This window comes from Magnolia sinica, chromosome 11, assembly GCF_029962835.1.
Source record: "Magnolia sinica isolate HGM2019 chromosome 11, MsV1, whole genome shotgun sequence".
Taxonomy (NCBI): Eukaryota; Viridiplantae; Streptophyta; class Magnoliopsida; order Magnoliales; family Magnoliaceae; genus Magnolia; species Magnolia sinica.
The window spans coordinates 46,991,706-47,008,966 of record NC_080583.1 but is presented as its reverse complement, the minus strand read 5'-3'; the positions used below and the strand labels follow the sequence as shown (position 1 = coordinate 47,008,966).

General features: G+C 38.5%; 1 protein-coding gene across 2 annotated transcripts in view; it reads left to right on the top strand.

The window, feature by feature from the left end:
- LOC131219088 (methylthioribose kinase-like) overlaps nt 1-17,261 on the top strand; it is a 62,815-nt gene that overhangs the window by 36,049 nt on the left and 9,505 nt on the right. For both annotated transcript variants that reach the window (XM_058214088.1, XM_058214089.1), the window contains exon 5: nt 6,542-6,756. In XM_058214088.1, coding sequence (XP_058070071.1) covers nt 6,542-6,756 — 215 coding nt within the window. The remainder of the gene's footprint in view (nt 1-6,541; nt 6,757-17,261) is intronic.

The following is a 17,261-nucleotide window of genomic DNA, read 5'->3' as shown; positions in this document are numbered from 1 at the left end:
GGGTTTGAGGTGCCAGTGTCAGAGCACGTTGTATGGATGGCAAGACAAGGTGGGTCTAATTATGACATAGAGTTGGAGCTCGACCTTGTTGATATCATGAACATCCATTTAGAAGAATGTTTTCCTCTTAACCCGTGCCCATAGTCGGACGTAAAGTAAGGTGAGAATTGGTTCATTGTCCCCATGGTGATAGAAGCAACTAGTGTGCCTAGAAAGTGCACTGACCTTTAGGAAAAAAAGAAGTCATTGTAAATAGTAGAGAAAAGCTCAAGTAGGCTTTTGAGAGTTCCTGGTTTACCATGTTGCTCTGCTTAGAAGCCCAAAAGTTTCAAAATTTGCCAACAAATTGAGAAACTCTCTCTCTCTCTGTCTCTCTCTCTTTCTCTCTCTCTCTCTCTCTCTCTCTCTCTCTCTCTCTATATATATATATATATATAAGAAAATCTTCAACATCTACAAAAGTAAGAATTTTTTTCAAAAAATCTCAAAGAAACAAAATTTAGAAATTGCTTCAAAATGTCGCTAATTTTGAAATCGATGCTTATGAGTTTGGTGATTTTGATCTCATGGTATGGAAGAATCCAAGGATTGGGAAGACATATCTGATCCCCGAGTTTTAGCAACTTTGAAGAAAATTTGAGGATAAGACCAGCATAGTGCCTAAAGGCTTTGAAATTGTCAATTTGGGTACTGAAGAAGACTCTAGAAGCGTCAAAATTGGTAGATCTATAGCTCTAGGAAAATTAGAGAGCAATGAAGACGTTATTTCGCGAAATGATGCATTAGGAAATGCAGGTATATGTTGATGTCATGATTGTGAAATTGAAGGATGTGGAGGGACATTTCAAGAATATGAGAAGAAGTTGGATCAGCTTGTAAAGTTTGTACTCGAGCTCAATCCTTAAAAATGTGTTTTCAGTGCATCATCAGGCAAGCTTCTAGTCTTCATGGTCAGTGAACAAGGGATTATGGTAGAATGTAGATGAAAGCAAGCAAAGGGCCATTTTGGAGATGCCTCCCCCTCAAACCGAGAAAGAAATTCGCGGCCTCCTAGGAACAATCAAGTATATCAGACGTTTTATTGCCTAGATGCTTTCCATTTATGTTCACATCTTCAAGTTGCTCAGGACTTGTGCAAGTAGAACAACGATTGCAAAGCAGCCTTCCATAAGATCAAGAAATATTTCTTGAACCCTCCCATGCTTTTGCTGCCAGTTCCAAGGAGGCCTCTGCTTTTATACCTTGTCAGTCAATGATACTTCTATAGGGTGTGTGATTCGGGTGTAGTGGGCAATATATTATCTTAGTAGGAAGTTCATTGATTATGAATCAAGATATATGATGTTGGAAATGACTTACTAGCTCTTGTTTGGACTACTCAAAGATTGCGGCAATACATGATAGCATATTCTACTATCTTGATCGCTAAAATGGATTCCCTCAAATACCTCTTCGAGAAGCCAGCATTAACAGGGAGGTTAGTAAGGTGACAATTATTGTTATCCGAATTTGACTTATTTTACTCAAAAGGCGATTAAAGGGTAGGCGTTGGCTGATCAACTTGCACAACATCCACTTCCAAATTACTGCCCCTTGAAGATGTACTGTCTAGTTGAGGATATTGTATGTATTGAGGAAGAAGAACACAAGTCAAATTTCTGGATTATGTTCTTTGACAGTGCGATGAATAACAAGGGTAGTGGAGTAGGGGCAGTCTTGATATTGCTTAATGATATCTTGGTACTGATCTCCAAGAAGCTCGCAATCAGATGTAGAGACAATGTTGCAAAATATGATGCTTATCTTGCCAGGTTAAGGGAAGCCATCATGCTTAGGATCAAGAAGTTGAAGGTACAGTACACAAAGATAAGTTACTAATTATCAGCCATACGAATGGGGATTTGAAGACTAAAGAAGAAAAGCCAATCCCGTGCCATGTTAATCTCAAGAACTTGATTGGGGAATTCGAAGAGATCTGGTTCACCTAAATGTCTCAGACAAAGAACCAATTTGCATATGCCTTTGCCACCCTTGCATCAATAATTGAGATCTTTGAAGGAGCAGATCACTAGACCATCACGACAGTCTATTGTAGGTTGAAAATTGATAGCAACACCATGGGCTGACTTCAATAGAACTTAAGGACAACATACACAAATGTTGATCCTTTAAAAGAACATAAAAGAAAAGAAGGAAAAAAAAAACACAAGATCAATATGTGGAACTTATTGATGGATAGAAGGGCGGGCTCTTTAAGGTTGGAGGTAAGATTCTACAGAGAATGCTCTTGTGCAATTTTGTGGGGAATTCGAAAAGAAAGTAACAAAATGATTTTTGAACATTCTACCATGTACTTGGGCTGTATTTTCTATCGGATTAAATTGTCCTTGGTCTACTGGCCCTCTTCATGTTTAGAAAGGGTTAATTGAAGATTTTCCATGGCCTTCCTTAAAATTGAGTTCTTGGCCCCTTTTACACTCAGGGTGGTGGAACCTCAACATTGATGGAAGATCTATAGGCAACTAGGGCCATAAGGGACCGAGGATGTGCTCAATTAAGATCATTGTGGAATCAATTTCACCTTCTTTAGGACGTTGGGGTTGAGTTCCTTGAATAGAGTGGAGCGTTGTGCCATTCGAATCATTGTGGAGCTTTGTTGCACGTGTTTTCAGTGTATCATATGAGGATCATCATCATTGACCCAGAAGGACTACTCTGTGGACCATTTAAGTTGAGCCAAAGGCCGAGATGTTTAGTACCTCCCCAGAGGATACACGTTTTTGACTCCTGAGGATCGTACCAACCATCCTATGGATGGATGCAACAGTCTAAGTCATTCGAAGGTCTATACAACTTGGATTCATTAAATTTGAAAATGGAGTTCACCAAAAAGTGCTCTTTGATCCCATACGCCTTGGTATTAGATTTGAGCCCCAATGGACCTGAATTAGACCCGGTGGGCCCTATGGCCCAACTATATATCCAAATCACGTGCAACAACTTTTGGTCCACTTTTGGATACCAAACAATATTAAAACTACGTGGAGTTGGTCCTATTTGAAAGCTAATTAGGTTAGCCTTCCAATAAATACAAGAATGCATAAATCCATATCATAGGATCAAATGCGATTGATTTAGTTGACCCTTATCAGTAGCCACCCTCCTACTTCACATACATGTGAGTCATTTTTATTGCATTGATTTTCTCACCAATTCTTGCCCCGTTATTGTTACGATTTTGCTCCTTTGCATAGTTGCTATGGCCAAGTGTTAGTATGTGATAGGTTATAAGGATCACTTGGGCCTCATATCATGTTTAAAGAACTCCGAAACTTGGATTTTCTTTGTTGATTACAATTACCTGTGTAATGTGCAAAGTGCGCTTGTTTGTGCTGATTTTCTCCCATCTGCAGTGCATTGTATTCACTTGTCTTCTTATGGCTAGCGTAGCTGATGTGGTCATGCATTGAATGTTGATTGGTTGGATGTATTTTGTGCGCCCCATGCGGAGCCAAAAGTCTAAAAGAATAGCAAAAAACATAAATAGTGGCAACTGCGCTAGCTGTATTTTTGGGTTCTCTCTCTCTCTCTCTGTGTTTTTTCTTTTATTTGATTGGTCTTTATTCAAATATCAGATCTTTGATTGATTGAAATCTATTGATCAATAGGTTTTGTGAGTTTGAGTTGAATTTTATAAAGACTCCAATAGTAATGAAAGAGGCTCCTCATGTTAGAGGGCCATAATTTTGGATGTTTTTCTAAAATTTTCTTTCTTTAAGAGAAAAGGAGAGAGGGTTTTAGTCCTTTGTTTATCGTTGGGTCCCGTCTATATCAGGCCTGTAAACTGAGACCATCCTGTCATTCATGGTTATTATGGCCTTTTGTTAACAAAACTCTTTGTCAAATCGCCGCTACTGTGATCACCAAGTCAAGAGGAGCCTCTATTTGCAATGAAAGGGTTTTTCTCAACGTTGTGACCATGTCAGCAATGAATCAATGACGAGTTTGTTAAGGAAAGAGCCTTGATAATTACCAACAGGCAAGACATTCAATCCTTGGAATACATCATGTGGTTCAATGTACGGGCTTGAGATGGTGGGACCTGATCATAAACAAGGGAGTAGTGCCCTCTCTCCTTCTCTCTCTTACAAAGGGGAATAAAACTTGGAAAAGCAACCAAATTATGGCCTCTAACATGAGGTGCCTCTTTTGTAACTTTTAAGAGTCTTTACACAATTCAACTAAAACTCAAATTGCTCAAACCTATTAACCTAAATAACATACACTCAAATTCATTCAACTCACTTGAGAAAAAAAAGATTAGACTAAAGACCAGCCAAGGAATATATAAAAAAGAAAACAGGCTCAAATGACAGCTAGTGCAATAACTGCTATTTATGCTTTCCCTATTTCTGTGTGCTTTGGCTCCATGTGGGGTCCATGAAATATCTCCAAGCAATCACCATTGAATACATGACCATATGGACAACATAACCGTATGAATACACGAGTGAATACATCATAAATGTGAGGGAAAATCTACATAAACATGCACTCTTTGTACATTACATAGGTGCCTGTAATCGTGTCAAAGAAAATCATATTTTAGTAGTTCTTTAAATACTATGGAGGGCCCATTTGATCCTTCTAACCTATCATGTATTGACGCTTAGCCATTCTATTTGTATAAAGGAGAAATTATAACATCAACAAGGGAGGAATTGTCGCACCCTGAATCTAGAAACCATAAATGTTACTTTCTGATTCTCAAATCTAGTGCTGATAGAGGTAATCCTCTTAACATGTGGATACTCTCGGAGCATGTTTGAGCATTGTCGCCGCCAGTAGAAGGTTGCTTCCAAGCTCAAACCATTTGAAACTGAGTTGCTACTTTTTTTCTTGTTATTAATAGTGGTATTCTCCGCCCCAATCAAAAAGTAGAGGGAGAGAATTGGAAGAAATAAGGAAAAAGGGCAAAGGCCAGTCTAACGGGAGAAGAATTGTTGACACGTTGACTGCCTTTGAGAGTATCAAATATAACCCAAGCGGTCTAACCCCTAGGGCGGACCCCAACAGAAAGACGCTAGACGGACTAACGGCAAGCGAGATAAGGAAAGCAGTTGGACTACCTTGCCGCGGGAGAGTCTTTCTCCAATGAGAATAAAGACTTTTTTTTTTTTTTTTGGCAAGACAAGAAAGGAACTCACCCTTTGACACCAAGGGACAAGAGCAGATTGCTGGCGATGACTGGGTGAAGGGAATCTATGAGAGAAGGTTCTCGAACCGGGTTCCAACTGAGTAGAGCATGGTGCCCCATGATGAATTAAGTTGTTAAGCATCATGAGCTTACGCCGGTAGGGGCGGGATCACCTTAGACACTGGGGCTACTGGAATGATGAGCAACCGGGTGCAGCGAGAAGCTTTGCCTTGGCAGCAACAACTTCCAACTTCTAATTTCCATGCACTCCACGTTGCCCCTTATGTCAGAGGGGGAATCCTTGGTTGCTTAAACAACTCCTCCTGGTTTCTCCTCCTAGTGCAGTCAGCTGTAAGCGTTGATTTCCCTCACAGAAAAATAAAGAACTCTCCTTCAATTTGAGCTCCTGGCGCAGCTTGTTGCAATTCTCTTCCTTCTGTCGCAAGACCAGGTTGGCCTGTTCATCCTTGAGACAAGCTTATTGGGTCTCAAAGGCTACTCCTTTCAAATTCGGTTGTCTTCTCTATGACTTGGATCTTTTTGGCTTCATACTCAGCCTTTTGCTTCAGAAAATGAGTTTGCCTATGTTGCAGAGCTTTCTCTTTCTCAACCATCTGTACTCTATATCCGCTGGATTCAAAGGACCTGACAAATTTAGCATCTAGCTGCTGCCTTATGTGATTCTTTTCCTCCGTGCCTATATATATATATATATATATATGTATGTATGTATGTATATGTATGTATGTATATTTGTGCAATGCTGTCATGCCCCGAGTTCAGTGAGTGGGCTCACCAAATTCCCGAACTCTAAACCCAGTTTGCAACAGGAAAATGTTTCCAATTCCAATTATCATGTCCCAAACTTTTACCCCTCCAACTATTGCTTTTTAATTGATATCTCTATTCATTCACTGCAAACTAGATGGCCCACATCATCATCATCATCATCATCATCACTACTACTATTACTATTATAAGCAATGTAGAAGAAAAGGCACATGCAAGAGAACTAGAGAAGATGTGCATTTGTAGTACAATGAAAGACACCTTATAAACAATGTTAATCTGCTTAACCTTATCCTATCCAAGCTAGTTCACCATATTTTATGGACCTGACCCTGCTCCCCAGGCCACACCAATTAGGGCTGGGTATACAGTTAACCCCATGGATCAAAATAAATCTGAATAAAAGAAAGCAGCATATAGTGCAGTATAGCCTTAATATTTTTTTTTTTATCTAATTTTCATAATTGTTTCTTTTCTCTGAAAACAGGAACCACAAGTAATTTAAATAATGTATTTTCTCTCATGAGTTATGTCTCATAGCTTGCTGTCATGCAGCTATATAAAAAGTGGATCTTGAGGACAATAGAAGACACATGGAACCTTTTTGAGAAGAAGTTTACTTCACTTTGGAACGATAACAGGGATGGGAATGGGGAGGCATATCTTGCGGCCATATATAACAACACCGAGCTGCAGCTGCTTGTACAGAAGAAGTACATGAAAGATTTGTTCCATGACACTCTTGGATTTGGTGCTGCCAAGATGATAAGGTGCCATACTGCATACATCCTTGCATTTATTTTCTGTAGGCTTCTGTCTTTCCATTGCATTGGAGGTCATGTTCATAAAATTGAACTTAAATAAATTAAGCATGGGAACTGCCAAGTTTTTTAGAGTTTATGTGGGATTGTTATACCATAAAATATTTCGGCTAGCATTCTGTTGAATCTTTGGACAAGAAATAATCGAGCCTTTCCAAGAGAAATTAGCCTTGACTTCTTCAAAGATCATAAGATTGCCATTTGCACAATATTCAAATGTTGTTTATTAATATTTTATTGCATAGAAAGATTATCACTTCAAACTAGATTAATTATAGAGACTAGAGGCTCGGTAAATGTACAATATGCTTATACTTGCAAATCTGTATGTGTGGGTGGCACATGGTTCAGTCATCTAGAACATTGAGCTGATTGATCCCACCATCAATGGGGCATACCCAAAAATCCTTCCAGAAAAGAAGGCCAAAGATTGGAGGGTTGTGATTTTCCAACTTCGGAGATTCTGCGCATAGTAAGACACTTCAGATCAACAGTTTGGATCAATAAACCATAGATCCCACATATATGGAGGTGAAAGCATCAATGATGCAAGACCAAGGTGTTCTGTAGCGGTAACGGTGCCCACCGTTAAGGATACATTGAATTGGTGTAATGGGCGATATGCCCCTGTATCGGTAAAAAAAATTTGTTGCTCCAAAAAATCTGGAAAAATATTTAGAAAATATGAAAAATTATAAATATTTTAAATATGCATTCATTTATAATTTTGAACATGTTTATGCTAGTGTAACGGTCTAATCTTTGGTGATAATGCTATATTGGGTTGTCTGATGGATTTATGAACCTGACAACTTGAAATTAGCAAACCTTTTATATTTAGTTTTCTAACTATATATAATATCTATATAAATTTACTATAATGAATGTAATATCAAAACATTTTATATCTTCAAGTTTCTCTTTATATATATATATATATAAGTGCCGGTGCATTGCATATTTCGTGACTCACATACATTTCATTTCAATATATAAAGTTTAGGGACTTTTGTATCCTATTATGTAATTCATATACCTAATAATTTGATATCATTTTTCCCCCATAGATCTTTAAAAAAATTAAAATTAAATTGGGATAAATAGTGTTGTCTATTTGAGGCTGATTTGGGGACCATTCGATGCCCTAAACTAGCTTCAACTTAACGCAATCTATTGGCACCTATTCCGCTAATGGATTGGTGGACATTTATTGGACAGTGAAAAATGAAAAATATCAAATGGTCCTATTTCCAAAAACAAGTGTCTGCAAACTAATGGTGAAAATTGTTCAAACAATTTAATTTTGTGATTGTGACTTAGCAACAATGGTCCCAAAATTTAATCGGTTAATTTTGAGTTGATATATACATCATATATAAATTTTTAGGGCCATGTACGTGGGGTCATTGTTCGAGTTGTCGGTATCGCTACAAGTTTCGCTGGCCGGAGATAAAGATATAATATCGTTATCGCCGATAACCGGAAATGCAGGGAACAAGGGGGAAACATGGAGAAAATGGTGGAATTTTTCAGTGAAACTTCAGGATATGCCCAAATATGCATATTTACATTTTTAGGAATGAAAAAATTGCAAAAAGAATGCATTACATTATAAGTTTCCATTTTATGGGGGCCAAAAGGCATGCGTTGTCGTAAGAAATCACTCAAATAGTAACCAAAATGAGTTTATATAATAAAAATGCAAGCTTACAACAATTAAGACATGCAAAAATAAATGAACTAAAACTCCGGTGGACCACACCAGAGGAAAATAATAGTGATTGGATATCCACCATTAAAATCCTCCTAAGGACCGCTGTACTATTCATTTGACATCCAATTTGTTGATTAGGTCATACAGACCCATATGAAGGGAAAAAACAAAGATAAGCTTGATCCAAAACTTTTGTGGCCTTCAAAAAGCTTTTAATGGTTGAAGTTCATTCAACACTGTTTCCAATAATGTGGTCCACCTGAGATTGTTATATACTTCAGTTCTGGTCTCATTCTATAAAATGATCTAGAAAAATAGATGGACGGCATGGATGAAACACATTCATCATGGTGGGGCCCACAGAGCACCGACCACTAGCCATTGGATGGTGGCGTAGCGAATCTGTTTCCTTTGGCTACGGATCTTGTCAGTATCTAGTCCACGCCTGATTCGATAGCAGGGTGTTCAATCCTGATCCGCGGGACTCGGATTTTCTTCCTGCGCTGCAAGCTCAGGTGGGGCCTATTGTGATGTTTGTGAAAAATCCTCCTTGTCCATCTGTTTTGTGAGTTCGTTTTAGGACATGATGCCAAAAATGAACCGTATCTAAAGCTCAAGTGAGCCTAAAACGTGATAATTAAACATCCATAGTTGAAATATTCTTGGGGCCACAGAAGTTTTGATTCATGCCAATATTTTTGTTTTCAGTTCATCCCAATAGTAATGACGCTATTAACGGTATAGATGGCATCTAAACATCACTATTGAACCCAGGAAGGTTTCAATGGTAGGAATTTCCCTAACCACATTTTCCTTTAGTACGACTCACCTGAGCTTTGGATACGGTTCATTTTTGACAACAAGTCCTAAAATGAAATCACGAGGATTTCTCACAAACATCACAGTGGGCCCCACCTGAGCTTTCAGCGTAGGAGCACAGGGAAAGGCTTTCGTAGGAAATCCGCGTCCCTGATCCGCACCGTTGCAGAAACAGATTGGCTACTCCCCCTACCGTGCTCTGTGGTCCCCACCACGAGGTATGTGTTTCATCCACGCCGTCCATCTATTTTTGTAGATAATTTTATGATATGAGAAAAAAAATGAGGTATATCCCAATCTCAATTGGACCACATTACAAGAAACAATGTTGAATGAACTTTGACCATTAAAAACTTTTTGAGGGCCATAAAGGTTTTGGAACAACCTGATCTTTGTTTTTTCCCTTCATCTGGGTCTGTATGAGCTAATTAACAGATTGGATGTCAAATAAACAGTACAGTGGGCCTTGGGAGGATTTAAATGGTGGATATACAATCACTACTATTTTCCCGTGGTGTGGTCCACTTGAGTTTTAGATCTACCTCATTTTTTGGATCAAACTCTAAAATAATATTTAAAAATTAATGGACAACATGGATACAACAGATGCATCGTGGTGGGGCCCACGGAGCACCGACCTGCACCGTTAGAGCCCCACCCGATGGAAGCCGATTGCGTACTGAGTAACTCAGTACGCTAAGTGTACTTGGTAAACTCTGTGGGGTCCACTGTGATTTATGTATTTTATCCACTCCGTCCATCCATTTTGACAGATAATTTTAGGTCTTGAGCCTAAAAACGAAGTATATCCAAACCTCAAGTGGACCACACCATAGCAAACAGTATGGATTGAACATTTACTGTTGAAAATTTCTTGGGGGCCACAGAAGTTTTGGATCAAATTTCTATTTGTTTTTTCCCTTCATCCATGTCTGTGTGATCTTATGAACAGGTTGGATGAGAAATAAACATCACTGTGGGCCCAAGAAAAGTTTTAACGGTGGAAGTCATTATTCCAATTGTTTCCAATGGTGTGGTCCACTTGATCTTTTAGTACGCTTAAATTTTGGTGTCAACCCCTAAAATAAGATGGAAAAACGGATGGACCGCGTGGATAGACCAGATACATTTTCGGTGGGCCCAATAGAGTGTACTTAGTATGATAAGAGAGTACTGAGTAACTAAGTACGCAATCCCATTTCACGCTCGGCTCGATCCCCAATTTGCGTTAAAACCCCGAAAATCCCTCCCCATCCAAAATTTTCAAAATTTCATCTCCTTCCCACCAATTTCTCCAGATTTTCAACTTGAAAATCCCTCTCTCATCCTAAATATAAAAAAAAACCCTCTATTTTCCAACAAGATCTCGGCCCGCAAGCGGATTCGAGAAGTTGCAGAGGATTTTTTGACGGAAAAAAAGAAATTTTTGGGGTTGAATCTTACCGGAAATTGCCGATCTGCACTCAACAGCTGTGAATTCGCGTCTTTCTCCTGATCCAGGCAAAAAACAGGTAATTTTTTTGTGTTTTTTGTGATTTTATTGCCGACAACTACCCCTTTTTATTGATAAAGGTGGGTTGTTGGCTACAGTTCCCACCCATGGTTGGTGGGAACAACGAAATATCGGCGAGATTTTGAAAATACCGACAATCCGGCGAGATTTTGAAAATAAATGGGGTTTCGGTGTCGCCATTGCAGTGACACCGATATTATCGGCGATATTTCAATAATATCGCCGACAATTTAAACACTGCATGCGGTCCACTCGATTATTATTATATATCCATGTCATCGATCCGTTTTGGCTACTTGTTTAAGGGCATGGTAAAAAAATGAGGTAAATCTAGATCTCAGGTGGACCACTAGTGGGCCAGGTGGGCCACCTCGATGTATTTGTATATCCATGCCATCAATCCGTTTTGCCAACTCATTTTAAGGCATGGTCCAAAAATTCAGGTAGATCTAAATCTTCGGTGGACCACTATTGAGTATCCCTTTAAATGTGGGGCCCACCTCAATGCATTTATTGTATATCCATGTGGTCCATCCTTTTTGCCAACTTATTTTAGGGCATGGTCCAAAACATGAGGCTGATCCAAATCTTAGGTAGACTACAAAATAAGGATTTAATTCCCACAATTAAAAATTTCTTAAGACATTTTGTTTTGGGATCCATCAGTTATTTGTGTTCTCCCTTCATCAAGGTCAAGGTATGTGACCTTAACAACATGTTTGATGGAAAATAAACATTATAGTGGGCCCTAGGAAGATTTTAACTATGGGCATTCAATCTCAACTGCGTGGTCTGAGATTTGGATCCCTTCATTTCAAGGATTATGCCCTAAAATGAACTTGAAAAATTGATGGACGGCATGTATATACTACACATAAATCAAGGTGGGCCCCATGTAACAAAACAGTGCAAGTGCACTATGCTGCGTGTACTGCGGAGTATATAAATTTTTTTTAAGTGTGTGGCTGTGAAACAGAGAGGGAAAATGATAAGAAAAGATGGAAAGAAGAGAGGGAACTGAAAAGGGGGGGCGGGGGGCGCCGGTGTTGTTGTGGGAAGAAAGCAACCGCAGTAGTGCCGCAACAGCACCGCAGTCGCCACACTGCCGCAACCCAAAAAGAAGTCCCTAATTCTAACAAGAACCATGCGAGGTACTGATGTTGATAAGTTTGGATATGGCCGTGATACTTCTCCGGGGTATCAACAGTCCCAATAGCCTTGGCAAGGACCAAAGGCACTCATGACCCCTTTTTGTGATCATCCAAAATACACAGTAGTAGGCCAACCTCACATGCAAAAAATCTGACAAATTGTGTGAAGGTATCAAAGATTATATTAGCGAACTTGATGCCAATGTTTTCCACAAGTGGCTTAGGTTCACGAAAAGCTATTTCTAGTTGTTCTAGACAATTGAGGATATCAACTTACAATTCACAGCGTTGAATCTCAAAGGCTTAGTGACACTGGTTTGATGCATCTAGAGTCCAAACCTAACACGTGACATATTTTAGGGAATCTGATGAACTTTGGTCTCGAAGAGTCCAATGGGATTGTGTTTCTGCCCTTGATAGTTTGTATATGAAACTTTATAATAGAGTATCAAAATGATTCTATATTAAAACCTATAGGCCTATTATGAATTGGAAGTCCAGCTGGAAACTTGGAACTGGACTTTAGGTTGGCATCAAATGATCTTAACCTATAGTTGCACAAAGGGTAAAATCAATTTTGTCATATCGCATATGCGATCGCACAATCGCATATGCGGTCGCATGTGTGTGTGTGTGTGTGTGTGTGTGTGTGTGTGTGTGTATTCAATTTTTTTAAAAAAAATCAGAAAAATAAGAAAATAAATGACAATAATATAAAGTAGGGGGAACTTTCCTAAGTTAATAGATAAATAATTTTATATGTCCTTGCAATACATTTGAGTGAAATAAAACCAATTAAACAATAAGTTATCAACATTCGACAATATAGTTAACAAATATCAATCAACAATCAACATCGACACACTTAGTAAGTAAACAAAATGAAGAAGCTATTTATTTATTATTGATCTATTATAAGTTTATAACAAAATAATACTAAATGGTAAATGCTACTATATACAGTGATATATTTTCCATTGTGGCATTTGATCACCACCACCATCGTCATCATCACCGTCATCATCCGAATCATCTCCTTCTTCCACATACACTTCCTCTTCTTCTGTTTCTTCATCATCTGTATGTACTAATACTTCATCAACATCCAACAACTTGATCATCATCATCTCCTTCTATCTCCTCAATCTCTTACATAGGTTGACTACTACTATTCAATCCTCCGCCTTCGAGTGGAAGTAGAAGTACCTTATCTAGGTGTCAATCCGTATGCGGCATATTTAACTTGCGCCCATGTTAGGTCATCCCTAGTAAATACCGGGTCTTCCGTCTCTACGAGCCACTCGTTATCTGCATCCAGCTTATATAAGTAGATAGGGCCAAAGAAACGTCTTTGCTTTCCTAGTCTGGAATTGTTCTCACAATTTATGATTGTATTGGACGAAGACCAAGTCATTGAGCTTCTTTTGCCCAAGGCAATTCCTTTTCTTGCTGTGAATCTGCATAAAAGAATGCGCATTTGGCATTAGCTATTTAGTTAATTAGCTTACACATACAAGTTATAACTTATAAATTGAAGTTACAACTTACAATTACTAAACTGTTAGTCTGTAACATGCTAACATATTAACATTTTCATTTTAGACTTACCGCCTCAAACGTGCTTCAATTGCCCTCGCAATCGCTGGCAGAACACGTGAGTCAAAGAATCTTCATAGCCAGCTTCTTTTGAGCTGGATCCTTCCTGTTTGGGTCCACTCCATAGGAAGCCCACCAGTCAGCTGAGAAAAACAGTTTAAGTAGGTTAGATTTTCTAGATTACATTGTAAAAAAAAAAAAACTATTTGTAAGAGAGTTGAGACATTCATATTATTTACTGGGCAATTTCATTGTCCGATGGCTGATGACGATATCTCTCGAGAATATGCCTTCACTCTTTGTATAAAAGTCTAGTAAAGCTGAGATCTTGTCCTGTTCTTCTCTATCTGGAATCATTCTTTCCAACACATCAATAAATCCAACCATATGCATAGTAAGTGCTTCTGCTGGATCAGGAGAAGCGAATAAATAGGCTGTGTTAAGGATGTAAGCAGCCAAATACAATGGATATGCCATTTGACTGCCTCATCTTCTATTTATAATATCTATAATTGGCTTGTAATCATGCTCTCTATAGTTAAAATGGTCAATGATTTTAGTTCTCGCTCTCTCCATTGCATCATATATGTAACCCATTGGAGGCTTCTCATCCCCGTCCACCAATCGCAGCACAGTGACTAAGGGCTCGAATGCTTTTAGCGCCTTTACCACTTAGTGTCCAAAAACTTTGTGAAAGGATTGTTTGTTGAACTCGTTTCCCTTCAGCCTTCTTTGATTAAGGCCCACTTGTAAAATCGGCCGACACTACGAAGCTTCTAAGTTCTGATTTTTATTTTTATTATTATTTTTTAAATTTTTATTTTTTAATGTAATCTTTGTAGTGTTAAGAAGGCTGTAGCGAAACGGGTGACTGCTGGACGTCGTAAGTTACCCTCAATGTGTTTTCTCATTCGATTGAGAAGAAGGGCGTGTTTGTACATGAAGACCATGATTTTTCTAGCAATTGTAATCACATTTAAAAATATCTACCTTTATCTTCTAACATCAGATCAGCACAATGGGCCGCAGGGGGTCCAAAATAAACGACGTTTCTTTTCCATAAGAAGATGACTGACGGCTATATATGAGGTTGCGTTGTCTATAATTACTTGTATAACATATTCCTCAACTACATTATCTAGTAAGCTAAACAAGTGTTCTCAAGTATGCAAATGACCTGATGCATCCTCAAACTTCAAGAACATTGTCCCGGCTGAATAATTTACCAGAAAGTTAATGAGAGACCGACTGGATTTATCACTCTATCCATCGGCCATGAGTGAGCACCCATACGTTTTCTATGATTCCTTATATTCAGCTGTAAAGGATCGTGTATAATTAACTTCAGTCTTTGAGGCACGTCTCCTTCATTTTATGATATGAAGGAGGTTTTAGCCCAGGTCCAAATTGACCTATAGCCTCAACCATAACTTTGAAGCTTCTCGATTTAACTGCGTTGAAAGCAATGCCGGTTTGGTAAAACTACTTAGCAAAATATTGAATAGTGGTTTTTCTATCTTTTTGTTTATACCGGTTTTCTAAAGTTGTTTGAGCTGACCTTTTGCCCCGATTCCTTTGTTTGACCACATCCTCGGGGTGTGGTGTATACCATCCATCCATGGGCCCATGCCCTTGGGCTTTTTTCGAGGCCGTTGGTTGTGGTTTAGACCGACCTGTCGAATAATGGGAAGTAAGATTAGCTTTATCTACATACGTTTATATCTTCACACACGTATTTTTCCTTATATTTCTCGTGACGTAGGATACTAACACATCTCTTTCTCGATTATTTATCTATATACTCAATGATCTCCCTTCGGATTTCTGGAGTAATTTTGTCGCATGCTTTTGCATTTGAACCTGGTAAATGTGCAAGGTGTTGCTTGTGCTGCGTAATGCCACCGTAACCTACATACTCACATAACTACATACTATGTGAGTCTTATTTGTTGCACTACGATAGTGCCCATTCTTCCAAGCCGGGTCATTTGACTTGGGTTTCAAAGAGGAATATTAGGAAGAAGACATGGTGTGGTGTGTGTATTGATTCTTCTTGTTATAACCTGTAAGTTGTAAACTAGTAAAAATAAAAACTATAGTAATAACTAAAGAGAGAGAGAGAGAGAGAGAGAGAGAGAGAGAGAGAGAGAGTTAAAAAAAAACATAAATTACACGGTCTAAAATTCGGAAATATATTCTTCACTCTTGAATGTTGTAGACTTGTAGTTGTAGACTAGTAGTCTTCTACTCTTGTTGCTCTTGTAGAACTTAAATTCTTGCCTTTGAGTTTGAACTCTTACTTGATTCTTAAAAGTTGAATCTTATGAATCTTCTTGTAAGTTGTAAGTTGTAACAAACTAAAAATATAAAAAAATGTTTTGAGTCTCTTGACTCTTGAATGTAAAGAAAGAGAGATAGAAAGAGCGAGTGGATGTATGATTATGATTTATGAATGAATATTATGTAACTAGAGAATGAATATTAATAAATAATAGAATGCAGAAAATGAAATGAATGAGAAATATGGGATGTAGAAGATGAAATGAATGAGAAATATGGGATGTAGAAAATGAAATGATATCTAGAAGAAAAACTAGAAAGAGATAGAAGTAAAAATGTAATGTGACACTTAGTCACTTGAGTTGACTTGAATTCAATTTCGATGTATTCTTGCTTGCTTTACTTTCTTGAATCTTGAATCCTTGATTAAAACTTGAAAGAAATATGAATCTTGAGCCTTAGAGGCTTCAAATTTGGGAGTTGAAAGATGGAGAATGTAATTATGTAAGAGAGAATGAGAGACTTGAGACTTCGAAAGTGTATGAGAGTAGAGAGAGTTTGAGTGCATGTAGTATGTAAATAGGAGGGTTTGAATGCCTTTTTATAGGGAAAAAGGTAGATTTTTGAAAAATAAAATAAATTCCAATGGTCAATATGCGATCGCATACATTGCATATTAGGGGTGCATATCGAACCAGTAGAACCGTGGAACCGAACTAGAACCGACCAAATGGTCCGGTTTGGTCCAGTTCTAGAGTGCACCGGTTCTGGTTCCAGTTCCAAAAATCAAAGAACTGATTATATCGGTTCGGTTCTCGGTTTGGGGGTATGTAGAACCGAACCGAACTGTGAACTGATCCGTAGAACCGAACCATGGATCCGATCTGTAGAACCGAACCTGGAACCAAACTTGGAACCGAACCAGGAACCCTTTGATTGTTTCCATATTTAATTCATGATTTATGGTTTATAATGCAACATTTGATTGTTTCTATACATGTATTTTTGCACACCTTATACAATATCTAAACCATTCATCAAATGGATCACAACATGAATGGACATGGGCTAGTTAATAAAATAAAACATGCAATTGGGCTGAATTTTAAAAAGCCTAGAACCGTGGAATCGATCTGGAACCGAAGCAGTTTTAACGGTTCAGTTTCGGTTCCGAATATCATAGAACCGTTAGGAACGGTTCGGTTCCGGTTTCACCCCAAAACCGGACCGAGCCGATCCGTGTGCACCCCTATTGCATATGCGATCGCACATTCTCACACTCATGGCATATGCGATCGTGTATGTGTGGAGATCGCATATGCAACTATCGTATATGTGATTTCCACTCCATTGTGCGCATATGCGATCACATATGTGAATG